This window comes from Harpia harpyja, chromosome Z, assembly GCF_026419915.1.
Source record: "Harpia harpyja isolate bHarHar1 chromosome Z, bHarHar1 primary haplotype, whole genome shotgun sequence".
Lineage (NCBI taxonomy): Eukaryota > Metazoa > Chordata > Aves > Accipitriformes > Accipitridae > Harpia > Harpia harpyja.
In genome coordinates, this window is record NC_068969.1 from 60,329,990 (window position 1) to 60,346,090 (window position 16,101).

At 45.1% G+C, this 16,101-nt stretch overlaps 1 protein-coding gene across 6 annotated transcripts in view; it reads left to right on the forward strand.

Annotated features, from left to right (window-relative positions):
• Positions 1-16,101, forward strand: part of LOC128137434 (neuronal acetylcholine receptor subunit alpha-7-like) — a 68,235-nt gene that overhangs the window by 26,151 nt on the left and 25,983 nt on the right. For 3 of the 6 annotated variants that reach the window (XM_052778362.1, XM_052778364.1, XM_052778363.1), the window contains 3 exons: positions 10,762-10,806; positions 12,563-12,672; positions 15,122-15,201. The exons of 1 other annotated variant lie outside the window; for it this stretch is intronic. In XM_052778362.1, coding sequence (XP_052634322.1) covers positions 10,762-10,806; positions 12,563-12,672; positions 15,122-15,201 — 235 coding nt within the window. Of the gene's footprint in view, positions 1-10,761; positions 10,807-12,562; positions 12,673-15,121; positions 15,202-16,101 lie in introns of those variants that run through there. 2 more of the 6 variants (XM_052778365.1, XM_052778366.1) reach the window with 2 other exon arrangements.

Sequence of the window (16,101 nt, forward strand, 5' to 3'; positions counted from 1 at the left end):
TGAAACACAGAGTATATGAAAGAGAAAGAAGTAATAAAGAAAGGATTATGAAGCAGGTATTCTGAATTTTATTTAATTACAAAGCATGGATAAGTGCTAGAGAGAGAAACTGACTCTTTCAACCCTTCTAGATTGAAGCATCTTTCTTTTTCCTCTCCTAGTAATGCCTTTGCATTTATTTGTGGGCTTCCTGCATAGCCTTTGTGAGCTACATTTGCTCTGTTTCTCCTTGTGTAGAACTACTCTACCAAACATATTTTTCCAGAAAGTTTTTTCCCCAATTTGCAAGAGCAAATTCAGTGAGATCAGAGCAGTGAGACTGATGCAAAATTGTGTAACTGAGAAGGAAAACAGACTGGACATCGTTATAAAAGCTGAAAATCAGTAATTAGTGATCATGAATAGTAGTCATTAAAATTCCAGGCAGAAAAATTACAGAAAGGTTGCTAGACCAACAGATTCATTAAAGTTAAATCCCAAACTTTCTCTCCTGGTCATAAAACTCACTTAGTGTGACCAATTTTGAACTCTGGGAAGAAAAATTAAATAAATTGGCCTCTTCATTAGCGTAGAAGGAGCTTGAAAAGTAGGAAAGCCAGGGCTAATTGAGCCATGAATTATTATTTTGGCTGCCTTCTAAGTGCCAGGCATTATCAAAATGTCAGTCTCACTAAACCAATTAAAACGCAACGCGTGAGTTTGCTAGCACAATGAAGTTAGGCACCATGGGTATTATGGCTTCCCATCTAATACTACTTTGTGCACACACTTGCATGAAGCATTATGATGAAGCCTTAACTACCTGAATTTTACCTACAGCTTTTTTTCATTGGCTTCTGCCTGGCTCAGGGCAAAGAGTGGAGGGGGCTCACTTAGTGAGCAGCAATTCAATAGTTTGTTTTCTCTCAGCGTGGTTCCCCAAGCTGTACTTGGTGTCTGTGGCTTTAGCAAAAGAATGGCTGATTTCCTTCTGAGGTTTCCAGTGGTGGTTATCCAGTTTGGGCATTTCACAATAACTAACTAATTTTCTGGCTGCCTGGTGAAAAGGCTGTACTATGCTCTTTGAAGATGTGGGAATTTAAATCTTGAGCCCATGGATATTCCTTAATCTTGGGTAACTAATTTGAGCCATCAAGGATTTTTAAGAGACTTTAGTACTTTCACATCAGCTCCCCAAGGTGCACAGGAGCAAAATTTATTTAAAGTGAGATTTTTCTGATTATCACTCAGAAACTTAATAGCAGTGGCAGGGAAAGAAAGTCATCCTTTGGAGAAGTACTTGGCTGCTTGAAATGGAAAACATTTTCCACATCTCCTTCAAGGAAAGGCAGCAGGGTCCCCAGAAATCAGAGACCTCTCCTGGTGATGCCTCACTCTTGCCAGGGGACTGTGGAAGCTGGCATCGGGCAGGGGCACTGCAAACGATCACATTTCTAAAGCTACCAGTTGCAATAAAGCAGTTAAACCAAAGATGTTGGGGTGGCCTTGAACCTAGTGTTCTTAGTTTCTCAGTGTTTGGAAGGTTAGTATCTTAACACTGTGTTCTCTGGGTGTAACTCCTGAGAGACAGTGACTTCAGCTCCTCAGTGAAAACCTTTCCCCCCATTTTCCATCCCTGATCACAGGCTTTAAGAGCTCAGTTGAGGTTTGGAACAGGCCTATGTCCCCTTTGCTGTGCTGTCACAGCAGTGTGCAAGTACAGGAAGAAAAAGCAAAGGCAGCCTTGCAGACAGCCTGAGTGTGAGTCCCTGATAAGTACTCAGGGCTGGCCTCTTTGGGACCTTTCTCAACCCTCTTCCCACTGCTTTCCCTGTGATTTCAAATGCTGAAAAAGGCAATGAGTAATTAATAGCTTGGAATAACTATTCTTGTCTAGTCCTGTTTATTGAAACACCTGCCCACTATGCCCGAAACACATGGGGGTCTATTTCAGGATGAGGTATCCACCCTGGAGAATATACTACATGCTATGTGTGGATGACTTGGGATTTTAATGGAGGACTGGCTGCTTTTGGATGGTGACATAACATCCTTTCTCCCAGGAACCAAGCAGGTATGTTAGTTCATCCAAGCAGTCAGAGAGTAGTGCTGTGCTGGAAAGCCATGTGAGGCCCTCTGACTCAGCTCCTGGGGTTTCCATGAGAAGCATCTGTGAAACAGTGGGACAAAGCTGGTGACTTCATTCTCCCCAGGACCCCATAGTAGTGTGGGGATAGGGAGTCCCTGGAATTTGCAGGTCTTTGTTGAAGGGCTTGAGGTCAAACAGTCTCAAAACCAGTGCTGGAGTCTATAATGTGACACACTTCACAACAGTCCTGATCTTTAGGCACTGCTGAGAAGCTGTATCTTGGAAAAGTAAAATTAGTTTCCTAAAGCAGGTACCCACAGCCCCAGGCTGTAGTCGAAGGTCACGTCATATGTGCAGGGCAAGTACAAGTCTGCCTTTTTTCACCACAGTGGCAGTGTGAATTGGAAAATGTGGGCAAAAAGGTGGAGCTTGGCAGACTCTCAGTCACCAGTTGTGGGACTGAGTGGGAGAGCTGCCTCCTCTGACACCCTGGCTGGCAGCAGAAACTGGCATTTTCTTCCCATGTTCCTTCCTCCTGTTCTTGCCTTTGGGGAATGCACAGGTTCAGTACTTCCAGCAGCAGCTTTTGCATCCAGGTCTTTGTATTTAACATCCGTACCAAAGCAACTGGTTGGTCTCTGACATACAGGGAGTCAAGGCCTTCACAAGGAACACCTTTCACAGACTTCATTGGCCATGCATTATGTTTCCTGAGGAACATGGCTAGCACCCCAGTGTTTGCAGGCTGTTCTCACACAGCCCCTGTTTGAACTCTGTACCCCTCCCAGTACAGGGTTCTCTTAAACTCTCCACTCTCACCACAAGTGATTGCTTCTGGCTCCAGGGGTTTGCAAGTGGAGGAGTGTGATCTGACAGTGGCTGGACCCTCCGACATGTAAAGCTCCTGCTACAAAAGCAAGCGTGCATAGGGCTGCTGTAAGCAGCAGATAGGGGTGCAGTGATACTCTCTCCAGAATGCTCTTCTGGGGAGGAGAACACTGTGGGTGGTTAGAGGCAGTGGGACCAGGCAGCTTCATGCTGCTACCCAGTGCAAAGACCAAAGGCAGATTGCATTGCCCACAGTGAAGGGACATGTACCTCTCCAAGACAGGAGAGCGACCAAGAAAGGCATGACCTCAAGGAGAAGCCAGTGGCAACAGATGGGAATGTGGCTCAACCTTAGGTGAAAAACACCTACAAGACATCACCTCCAACCATTCATAGGAAAAAAAGCCCAAGCAACAAAATAAGAAAAGCATGAGGGCGTGGGTGTTCAGCTATGAGCTCTTAACTATATACTCCTTGGATAACTATATCCTCCTAGGACGAGAGGAAATAACCTTAAGTTGCGCCAGGGGAGGTTTAGATTGGATATTAGGAAAAAATTCTTTACTGAAAGGGTTGTCAGGCATTAGAACAGGCTGCCCAGGGAAGTGGTGGTGTCACCATCCCTGGAGATATTAAAAAACCGTGTCCACAAGGCACTTCAGGACATGGTTTCATGGGCATAGTGGTGTTGGGTTGACGGTTGGGCTCGATCATCTTAAAGGTCTTTTCCAACCTAAACAATTCTGTGATTCTATGATTCTGTGATCTATGATTGGCTTCACAACACTGGCCTGGATGCATCTCCATCCTGATGGGCAAAGAAATGCTCAGCAGGCATTGGTGGATGTTTGTTCATCCTTCGTTATTCAAGTCTATTTTTGTATCTCTCCCCAGCATTTCACCTTGACTCTGGGCCATCCCCTCTGATTCCCATCTTCCTCCTGAGGGTGCTTTGTTAAAGGTATTGAGATGAAGTACTTGAACTTCAGGTATCTCTTCAAAGTTGGTGTTACCATGGCAACATTTATTCCAACTTTTTAATGAGACCCTGAAATACAAAGTCTGTCCAGCGATGCATACTCAATGTTGCCAAGGCAACCTTGGGTTTTCCTCAAACTGTCTGGTTTTGTGGGACTTCAACCATACAATGCATTTAAGCTAAGTTTTAGTTAATCAGCTGAACGTGTGGGCAGATGGCTGTTTCAGCAATGGAAAGGACTGCCTGCTGCAGTCGTAGACTGAGTGTACAAGCATTGGAAAGCCTCATCAATTCCTTTTGAAACTCTTGATCAAAATCCCATGCGGAAACCAATGCCTTTGCTAACAGAACTTTCCAAGTCTCCATGTCAATGTCTCCATGTCTCTTGAACATATCCCTCCTCGTATTCAGGCACAAAAACAGTGTTTAAAAAAAAAAAAAAAAAAAAGAAATTAATGAAAGTAGCTACTTATGGCCTTTGGTGACCTCTGAGAGTTACCTGTTCAATTTGGGACTTTTCTGATCAGTGTCTTGCAATAAATCAATAGCTGATTCAACTCCCAGTTTTGTGGCTCTGTGGGAGGGCAAGGATTGATGATACATGTCAGTCACCTGTTAACAAGGGCCTTGCTACGGAGATGAAGTGTTACCATATGATGTGACTATGGAACCAGGAAGGGCTTTGGTTTTTTTGTCCATGTGCTATGACCCAGGTAATTATGTGGCTGAGGGCAGTTATATTTTATCTAGGTGTTGGCCTGGAAAGGGAGAATCTGCTGACAGGCAGTGGTGCAAAAGGCAGGCAGACCTACATACATTGTAAGCTTTGGATTGAGAGCAAGGAAAAGAAAACCAAACTAAAGCATTCAGATGTCACAACATGTGCACTGGAACAAACCAAACTAACTCTGTCACTCTCCATGGGTCAAAGGTGGCTGTAGGAATAAGCAGATATCTAGGGCAGAGGATTAACTGGGGTCAGGCTGGAGATAGAAGGGGTAGAAATTGACCCAGATAAAGTCAGGAAGGATTTAGAGGACAACTGTTGCACTAACTAGTGACCACAGAATTAGCTTTTCCAGCATTTTTGAATACCAGAAGCAAACTGATTTGTCTGAGCTGAACATCTGCAGCCCAGGGGAACTGCCAGAAGACTGCTGGAAAAGTGTCTCTGGGGGCTAGTCATCTCCAGCCTCACCTGGGATCTTAGAATGGCTGCTTTGGTTGCTTTGTTGCAGGGAGAGCCAGGAGCTGAGAGCCTGCCAAACATGGAGGGAAGGTCATCCCCAAGGCTGACAGTGCGAAGTGAGACAGAAACCTTGCATAGGAAAAGCAGTGTGATCTATTGTTCATGTTTTCTCCTGGGAGGAAAGGCATCCTCACAACTAACCTTAAATCTCTCTGCACAAACCAATGACACACAGTGAGGAAACTGCCTCCAGCACTGCCCAAGCTCTAGAATTAGCTTTTACTTAGGCAAAGCAGTACCGGCCAGTGACCTCCTGGGACAGAGTAAGGCACACACACTCTCATGGTTGTCTGTAAGTATCTTTGTAACAGACAACTACGGTTCCTCCTGTGCCCAGGTATCTCAGAGATGCACACAGTCTACAGGTCATAGTGAAGACAGCAGGAGCTGTGATTCCTCTGCAGCTCTGGAAAGGCAAAGCAACCAGCCACATCCAAAGGCCAAACTATTTCCTCACAGGATGCAAAGCTACATGGTTCAGTAAACCACCACACCTGCAAAGATGGAAGGCTCCACAAACACCTCTGCCCTTAAAAGACTCTTGCTCTAACAGGGGATGAATTCAGACTCTAGATTCCCACAGCTCTCACCTCTTGGGCAGCCCCAGCAGTCACTCTTCCCCTGGCCAGGCTCCTCTGGGTCCTCCTCTAGAAGAGGCTTAGCAAGAGAGCTACACCTGGACAAATGCCTGCCCAGTGTAAAGTGAGCTTTGCTGCTCCTGCAAACCAGGCACTTCCAGCAACTCAGATCCTTGTCTGGAAAACTTTCTGTTCCACCCTGTGATAAGAAGGACCAACCCATCAGGCTGCATCTGTTGATCAGTGCTGAATATGGAAATAACGTTTTCTGTGTTTTGCTGTCCATAAAGACAAACACCCTTTGAAAGCTCAACAGCCTGAAGGCAAGGATGAGAATAGACTCTGAATGGCCATCAAAACATCCTGAAGTGACATTTTTTTCTCCCCCAAGCTGAGAGAGACGTAAGCAGCCCAAAGCCCTGGTTAGACATTGTGCTTCTGCTGACTGCTGTTATCAAAAGGCAAGATGTGGAAGTCCATGCAGGGCGTGGTTACACTGTAGATAAACCTGTGAGAACTCTAATAGACAAGCTTTCCTTGACTGCAAAACAAATCTGAGAAGCAGGACAAACATGGTAAGGACAGTAGCCCTGTGAAAAGGAGGCAAAGCATACCCAAGGTAATAAATTTAACACTACCTGAAATACATGGCTGATGAATTGTTTGGAGTTAAAGCTGATTATCAAGGTCATTAGCACCTCACTTTGAACAAGGAGCTCACAGAGGTGTGACAGAGGAGCAGGTAAGGGCAACAGACTGTTTTGTGAAATACAGGAGTCAGCCCTAGATGTCTTCCTTTGCAGTCTGTCAAGTATAAACTTACTATGCCAGGTAAAAGGGAGTTTCCTCATAAATCCAGAGCCACACGTGAAAGGCTCCTGACAGGAGGCATCTCCACATGCAGGAAACCCATAGGGCACCCAGATCTACATTGCACTTTAGTGCATCCCCCTGTGGCTCTCAGCCAACAAAAAGAGGAAGGCCCCCTCCCCCCCTTCCCTATAGGGTGCAATGTAGATGGGGAAAGACTTTGCAAGGAGGACATGTGCAGCTTACAAGTATAAAGCAAATATTGATTGGCTAGCAACACAAAATATTGCTAAGATTTAATGAGCAACTCAGATGAACATCATGCTCACCATCCCTAGAAGACATCTGAGGAGTCATTGGTGGCCAGGAAGGCATCAGTCAGATGGGGGAGAGCTGGCCGCTGAGGATTCCTGGGCCACAGCCTCTGTGTTGCTGGGTTGCTTTCATTTCCCAGGTCACAGATAGCTCTGATGACCCTATCAATTACCAGCTCTGTTTTTTCTCACTTTAGGATTTTATACCTTTCCAAGTTGGTGTTTATCCCTTTGAATCCTTCAGCATCTAAAAAACGTGTCTCAACAAGCTTAGTCCTGCGTGTGATTTTTCTTTTCTTGTTTTTCTGTGACTTTCTTACAACTGCTTTAGCAATTGCAACCAAGGGGACAAAGGGAGTTGCAGATGGACAGGGTCTCTCGAGGCAGGTTGTAGATTGCACAAAGAGAGGCACATATTTGCTGCCACACTTTGGGGAGCAGCAGAGAGGTGAAAGGGTAATGTATGAACAGTATAACATGATATAAAATTCCAGCTGATTTTTGTGTGGCATCTCCCAGCAGCAGAAGCAGTTTAGGCAGGTCTCAAGGGGACTCAAGAGGAGCAGAAGGGGAGGTAGTGCAATAGACATTTTTGCGTGGAGGGCTATGACAAAGGCCTGTTTCATGCCTGAAGTTTGGTTTTCCTGGGACTGTTGCCAAAATCCAGAATAAAACTCCTTAACAGCAATGAGAAGTTAAGAAGCAGGCACTCCTTTATTGCAGCGCTGGGCACACGGGGGATCGCTCCACCTATCGTGTGCACCTGTCTTGTCTAACAATACAGTTAAATACACACCTGTTATACATATTCACTAGATTTCCAAGCAAAATGTTAATTCCTTTTCAATGATTGGTCTTTTAATCCCACCACCTTATTAATATTCCTATGTTAAAACAATCATTGGTCAATTTCACTTAACTCTACGAGATGGGAAGGGTAAGGGGGTTTCCAAGCAGCAAACTGGTGTCCATGACGGTTTCCTTAGTTTTTGAAACAAAACATAGAAAGACCAGTATCTTCCTGGTGAGGTTTCTATGGTTTGCTTATTTCAAACTTAACAATACTAAGGTTCCTATAGTCACACATAACACAGTTCCTAAAGTTTCTAAGTTCCTATGACTACATTTCAAACTTAACACTCCCATACCTATGCATCACAATTTTCTACTTCTTAATCAAACCAAACTCTTATATATATATAATTGGATTTTAATTTCTTTATCAAAATATTTTCAACAGGACTGGGAGCCTGGCTGTAGAGGATAACTCTGCCTACAGCGCCAAAACAACCAGGAATCCTCCTGATCACTGATGTCTCCCTTTCTAGGTTGGGGTGTTTCTGCAGCTCCAACAACCCAAGTGAGAGAAGAGAGGACATCATGACACAGACAAGGTTCATGCTAAGGGTTCAGCAGTACCAGTAGTCCAGTATCCTGTGTGCTGGGGAATTAGTAATTAGGAGGCTTCTCCATGCAATTCTGCTTCATGAATTAGTCAGAGAGTCTGCAGTTCCTGCATGGGACAAACAAGAAGTAAACCCAGAGGCCTCACAGAAGAAAGCACACACCTAGTGATGCAACTCAGTGTGAGATGATGCAGTTTGCTTTTGAGCAGCTCACATCTTTTCTGATGTTTCTGTGGTAGTTTCTTTGCATATATACTGTGAGGGTAACTCTGGAGGGAAGGAGGGGAGGAAAGAGAGCATGAACATAACTGGAGGTGAGCAGACTGGTATTTGAATAAGGCAGTTTTGGCTTTGATACCTTGTTAGCCAATAAGTACTGCAAAAAAATAGTGTAATTTAGGATCAGAGTGAATCAAAAAGCCCAGGCTACTTCAGGACTGTGGTTTAACTTGTGGTATTGGAGACCAGGCCTTTTGGATGTTGAGTGCCAATGAACAGTAGAAGTGGCATGGACTCAAGTGGAGCAGGAGAGGTGGTAGTCAGATAGACATTTGGCATGGAGGAAAATGGCCAGCACATGCTAACTCATCTTTTACATTGAGGACATATCCAGGGAGGGCCTGCATGCCCAGGGTACATTGTAGGGTTTAAATGCCTGCCACAGCAGTCTGCAAGTGCAACAACTGCCACTCCAAACACTGCAGACAACCACATGTGCTTCTTAGGGCATGAACACACACAGAGACACATGACTAGGTAGCTCAGCCATCCAGAGGAGCTAGTTATCATCATGAGCCTGGGAAGTAACTTGATCAGGAGACAGCCTGAGCCTGGACCCATGGGTAGGCAGTGGAGATTCTCCTTAGAAATTTGCTAGGCCAACACATCATCTTGTGTCTTGGTGAAGCTCCCTGTCTGGCTGTTATTACAGCATACTTGCCATGAGTGTTTGCATCCTGTTGGTGCCTCCATGTTCCCCTACTTCTGCGTTGTGGTTTGATCACTGCAGTCCAGCAATGATGGGCTGCAGCTCGCAGGGTTTGCTGCAGAGTTTCACAGTGGCTTTGATGCTAAAACATCAGACCTCTGTCCTTCAGAGATGTCTTTATCTTCTTTGTAATGTAGCTAATCTTTGGTCTCTGCATGAGTGCTATGTTTCCCCTTGGCTGTGGAAGAATGCGAAGAAAACAATCAAACAAAAATTTTGCCTCTAATTAAAGAGGTGTTTCAGGGGCCCAAATCATAGTTTATTTCAACTTATCTGTAGGAACAGGAGTCAAGTCAATGCTCCATAGTGTGGCAATCCAGGAGAAAACAGGTTGAAGGTATTCCACTTTTTGCTGTGGACAAGTGAGTCACCTGGGCCAGGCCAAAGCTGTGCCTTCCAACATGTGCCCAAGAGAGCTGAGCTGAATCAGAGAAGGAAACTGTTTCTTTCTGGTATGCCTCTTGGCCAAGAAAGTGGCTGCATTAGTCAGGCCTGCCCCCAGCTACAGCATCAAAAGTAAGCTTCAGGATGCACCTCAGTCAAAGCTAGGTACTCTCTGGAGAGGTAAGAGTTGAACACAGGTGGTGCTCTGAGGAGGAAGAAACACCTCCCCATTGTGTGGAGACAGCTGGGCATACAGTGAGCCACCCCCACTGAGTACCTCAGCCACAGTTCCTGGGAAGTGCAGGGCATGCCTGTGGTGGTATTTGGAGCTGTGCCAGGCAGGGGTGTGGATCTGAGTATCTGCACCACAGTAAATCTGCAGCCCTGCTTCTCCATCCTTTCTGTGGCAGTAACACCACAGGGTCCTGCACCTGCAGGCTAACTGCAGCACACTGGGCACCCTGTGGCTCCTCAAAGCACTTGGAGACCAGCTAGGTCAGGGCTTCTTTGTTTCTGTTGTGAGTCAAAGCTTCTTCCCTGTGGCCTCAGCATGCAGGTGTCTGAACCTACAGACTCCTGCTCTGTATAGGCACCACATGAGCTCCCTCTCAGGCAGCATTTGTGTCCTTTTGCCATGTGCTAGCATTTACCCACGGCCATTCCTTCCCTTTCAGCCAGAGCTAAGCTACATAATGCCGACACTCCAAAGGAACAGCACTGCCAGCACCATTTCACCATTGTTCTGCAGTGGCAGCAAATACAACATAAAATCTCTCCAACTACTGCATGCTGTGTGGTACTGGAAATCATCTTGTTTTGACCAACTAGCTAGAAGAAAAAACTTGTGCTTTTGGTAAGATGTCTGTGCCCAGCAAAATAAGAGTGATTATCTATTATGTTCACTTTTGTTGTTGATCACTTATGATAAATGCAGGAGGTCTGTAGGTTTAAAAGATAGATAAGAGTCTGGGCCATATAACGCAGTTCAGTGGTTTTGCACTGAGCTCACAATCTACTCCATAAAGTTTGTGTTTATTTACCCCAAGAGTCTGGGTTTTCTAAAAGAAACAGAAACTCTTCCATCTGTAATCAAACTGTACTTTGAGTCTCATCCCTTTTTCTCTTCTTTTCCCTTTCCTTCCTGCTTTTGTTCAAAGGACGAGAAGAATCAAGTGTTGATCACAAATGCTTGGCTGCAGATGGTGAGTAACCTGTGTCAATAGAGAAAAAAAACCCCTTTCTAATAGCAAACTACTGAATGTGATTTCTTAGCTGAAAAGCAAGACTCCTGTCTTTTAACTTGTCTATAATGTGAAACAAGCAGGCATTTTGAGCCCTTTGAAATTTCTCTAGTGGTCCTTTTAACATTGAAAATGAAACACAGGAGACTACATTAATTCTTTGAGCAGACCTGTTGACCTTTGGAGGGTGAAAACGACTGTGGTGTTAGGCCAGTGGATGTAGGGACCTAGTAACAGCCAAAAGTTAGGGTCTTACTGTAGCTGAAGGAGAGATTCTTCAATGTGTTCAAGGCCCTCACCAAGGCCAGTGATGGGGGTTGTTGTGAAGGAGCCAGACACCCAGTAAGATCTGGGCACCCTGCACTCATGGCTTCTGGGAAGATCCCCACCTCTGTCTGAAACGATGAGCCAGGGGTGCCCCTATGGAAAGCAGGGCACAAAGATCCCCTGCACTTGCCCCCAAACACAGAAGTGATGCAGCTATGCTGGACCATGTGGAGACTACTCAGTCTGAGTGGTGTGGTAGCCAGGGACTGCAAGCAGCCCCATGCTGCATTGCTGCTGCTGGCAGTGCCCAGGCATGTCAGTGGGAAAGTTGCCTTCCCTTGTGCTTTACAAACCTCATCCATAAACCTTCCTCCTCCCTCTTCTGCAACCTGCTCCAGCTGAGGAGTGACTTGCACTGGTCATGCAGGATAAGCAAGACTGATCTTCACTGAGGGCTTTGGGGGAGGGACTTTCCTGTCAGGTCTGCTGCTTACTGTGTACAGCAAGAGATACGGTGTTTTCTTACAGTGTGTAAACCGATCTCTTTAATGACTTGTGCTCAGTAAAGATGCAGCTCTGCAGGGAAGAACCTGTGGGAGACTTGAATGATTGAACCAATTCTGCTTTGACTTTAGCAGCCAAACACTATCTCATGTTAATGGGTGCAGCTGAACAGGCTGTTTCTTCCTCAGCTACCTGCTAGGATTTGCAGCAGAAATTAGTTGTTTCCTACTACAAAAACTAACCCAGACCAACCTATAGGACTACAGGATTGTCAGGACAGAGCCTGTGGGTGTCCTGTCCCTTGCAGAGGTGTTATTCAGTTATAGCACCTATAACTGTTTCCCTTGCAGCCCTCCCATAGAGCTTTGCTCTGAGTCACCAGGTTCAGCACAAAAGCTGTGCCTGCACCTTTCTTTAATTAATTATTTGTCTTGAGGTGGAGGAGAGGGAATCAGAAACAACCCCTTGGGATATAAAATTCACTTGCCTGCCTCTCATACCAAGGTGGTTATTAAAAGAATCACCCAACCTTTGTAACAGATTAAATTGTTTCCACCAAACAGGGACTCTCAGACCATGGTCCACATACCACTGATGATACCCAAGTCATTCAAACCACCTCAGCTTAGAACCAGCATGCCTCATGGAGGTGCCTACTGCCAGTGTTTCTGCCAGCCCACCAGAAAAGGTTTGGGATGCCTGGCTTCAGGCCACAAGGTGAAGAGATTAGACACTAAATTAAAATACAGCTCACAACGTTCAGTCATCACACTCTGGATCCCTCAGTATATATGCCAACCTTTCTTAATAATTAAAGCCGAGCATTAAACTATTATCATACTTCTGCTATTGCTACTGGCAAAATCCATTCTGTTCCCATAATATTGCAGAAAACTTAGAAGACTTTTACCAGCTCATATAATCTGATGTGTGTATTTGCCAACAGTACTGGGTTGACGTTTACTTGTCTTGGGATCAGTATGAATACCCAGGGGTGCAGAACTTGCGATTTCCAGCCAACCAGATTTGGGTGCCAGACATTCTTCTGTATAACAGGTAAGCAAGATGTGCAACAGCCAGTGGGAGCCTAGAACTAGACCATTAGATGCTGGAAATCAGCCACACTTCACTGATATTCTGGGGCTTTTGCCATCTGGGGATTTGGCTGTTACTCTTGAAACAGTAACAATAAAAGCAAACAAGTGCCAGCTAATAGATTTTTCTAATAGCCAATCTAAGTCTCCCTTGCTCTAGTTCTGCAGATGTCTTCTTATCATTTCCCAGTGAATGCAGAGAGAAAACAATCCATATTCTCCTTATAATTACCATGGTTCTCCTGGAAAATGATTATCATGTCTCTGCCATAGTGTTCCTGCCTGAACTAAACAAACAGATTTTCTTCTCACTTTCCTCATCACTCATGTTTTATAAATCTCTTCATCATTCCTTTTCCCGTCTGAACACTCTCTAATCTGTTTTTCCTCCTCCAAAGCTGAATCCAGCTCTCTAGCCAGCACTTCTGCAGTGTTGAATGGAGTGGAAGCTCTTTAGACAGATGTTTCCTTAATGCTTTCCAGGAGGAGGGGATTTTTGGTTTGCTCTGACTAACGTCTTAGCCTTGGACTTATTTTTTGATCTGTCACAAACTCCAGACATTGTACTTCAACCTTGCTGTCTTACTAGATTTTCACTGATCTGTCTTTCACTGACATTTTTAAGGGTAATACTTCCTAATCATCTAGATTGAATTTCATTCTGTTGGTTTCCCCAGTGCGCCAAGATCTGTTTTCCATTCTAAGCCCTCACTAGAAGATATCTGTAGGAGTCTTGGAGTGACCAGGATTGTTTAAGTGTTCTTAACCTCAGCTTTACTCCTCACAGTCTCTTTATTCCTTTTCAGTCTCTAAAAAGGAGGCTTACAGCCTGGGCCATATTACTGTACCTTGTTCATAAGAACATGATGTGGCAAATGCTTTCTGAAGTTCAGATACATCACCTGCCTCCTCTTACTCAGTTAGTCAGTAAGAAAATTAGATTGATTTTATGCAGTTGGCCCTTGACAAATCTATGCCAGCTGTTTCCACCTCATTATCTTTGAAGTTAGGCTGATGTGTCTATAATTTCACCTTGACAAAAAAACCAACAGAATTCACTTTGATCTTCCCTAATTCACCAAGCCCTTCCCAGTCCTCCATGAGCTCTCAGGGATAATTGTTAATGCTTCAGAGAGCATTTCAGCCAGTACCTTCAGTTCTCACAAGTAAATTTCATCAGCCCTGCCGGCTGGAATCTGTCTTATCTACACTTCTTTAACCTGTTCCTCCCCTATTCTGCCCTGGTCTTCTGCCACTGTGTGAGAATTAACTGTGGTGAGCCACAGTTTGTGAAGAGTGAAGCACAGAGGGTGCAGGATACTGCAGTTCTCTGCACCCTGTTGTTTCCTTTCCGTCCACAGCAAGTAATGGATCTACCTGGTCCTTTGTCTTTTCCTTGTTTCCTTGCATTTATAAAAACCCTTCTTGCTGCCTTTTACATCTTTTGACAGTTACCACTCATTCTGCACTTAGTCTTTTCAGTTTTTTCCCCTTTGTTTTGTGCTGGGGACAATATTAAGGACTGAGGACTCAGACCTGAGTAAAGAACAAGTCACAGGAAGAGCGGAGGTTCTGAATTTTCCACATCTGGTTGTGAGACAGGGTGTGTAAGATGGTGTAGTTGTGCAACACAGACCTGCACATAGCTGTGACAAGCAAGGCTCTACAGCATCAGCCAGGGGAACCCTCCATAGTTAATCTCTTCCCAAGAGACCCTCTGGAGCAAGCCCCCAGGCCTGCTCCCTTGAAGAATTCTTGTCCTTGCCCAGCTCATTACTCCCTTATTTTTCTTGGAATTGCTGGAATCTTAAAGAAATTCTCTTTTCTTGATCCCTTTCAACTAGTTTCTGCTCACAGAGTCTCAATGAATCTCCTCCTACAAGGCCTAAATCTAAAAGAACTCCCCAGTGCCTTCCTCCATTGCTTGAAGCAAACCCTTGGCCCCTCTGCATCCTAAGAGACTGCAGAATTGTTGCCTCAGGCCACCATTACTCTTACAACAGATATCTGGGTAACAGATATCTTGATTTACACTGTGACCTGCTTGATTCTGACAGCAGCCCCAGAAAAGCCTCATTGTCCTGACTGTCCGGTCTTTGGGTACAGCTACTGTGATGCTTTTGCTCCTTTCACCTCTGCCTTTGCTCTGAGACATCCAACAGCTCTGCCTCTCACTTCTTTGAGGAGATTGCAGCGTGCAACCAGCATGCCTGGGTGCAGGCCAACAGTGTCTATGAGAAGCCAAGACAGTGATCAAGGGTGGACTCTTCATCCAGGTGTAGGGCCTTAACTCAGACATTCTGTGCATTAAATTCAGCCAAAAGATTATTTTTATGTTGACAGTTACTACATCTTACCTCAAACATCAGTTTGCTTTTTCTTTGTTTTGTTTTGTTTATACTGTGTTATAGTGCGGATGAAAGATTTGATGCGACATTTCACACAAATGTGCTGGTGAATTACTCTGGATCCTGCCAATATATTCCTCCAGGTAGGGCACAGAGAGCATTTGTTTGCTTTAAGTCAAATAAGTACAAGCAGTTCTTGTTCATGAATGAAATCAAGGTGTTTAGAAGCAGTCTGTGGAAATTTTGCAAACTGTGTAATTATGGGACAGACTCACTGAAATAATTAAGTCCCTTATTAGTGGTGTATTTCCACTTCACAAATCAGTAAATCAGTCTCCTGAGCTGTTTGCTTAGAACATTCAGAGGCCCAGCTGAGGTGTCGTCTAAAGCAAGGTGGTGTGCATCCTCACATCACGTTTCATGTGCAATCCAGTTAGTTCTTTCTTGAGAGTAGAGAGGCATGTGACCACAGGAGAACCCAAGAGCAGCACTCCTTCTGCAGTGAAGTCCTCCCTGCCAGGCTGAGGCTACAGCTCCAGGTGAAAAGACAAACTGAGACTGGTCCCAGCCAGCCAGACCCAAGTCTCAGCCTGCTTTCCAGCTGTATTGCTGCTTCAGTGCCTGTAGGGCCAGCAGCCAGGACCTACCAGTAAATACCCAGGCTATCTCCACAGTTGCTCACTGTGGTGGACAAGAAATGCCCAAACTTTGTGTCATAGCTGCTGGCAGACTTACCCCAAGCATGTCCACACAGCCCACCAGGGAACAAATGGGTCTTCCCTGATGGCTGGTCCTCTGTTGATGCCTATTCCTGAGACCACTTAAAGCATCCCTGTGGTTTCACTGGGAAAGACCCATGGGTAATGTTGCTCTCCAGGGAGCAACATGAGAGAGGAATAAAATTGGCATGTACCAGAGCAGAGCCTTCTCCATCCCTCCAGGTAGGGAGGTGGTGCAGAGGCTACCTATATGGGCAGATCTGGTGTCCTGCTCATCTCTTGGTGATCTACAAACTCCATAGTGAATTGATTACTCAAGAACCC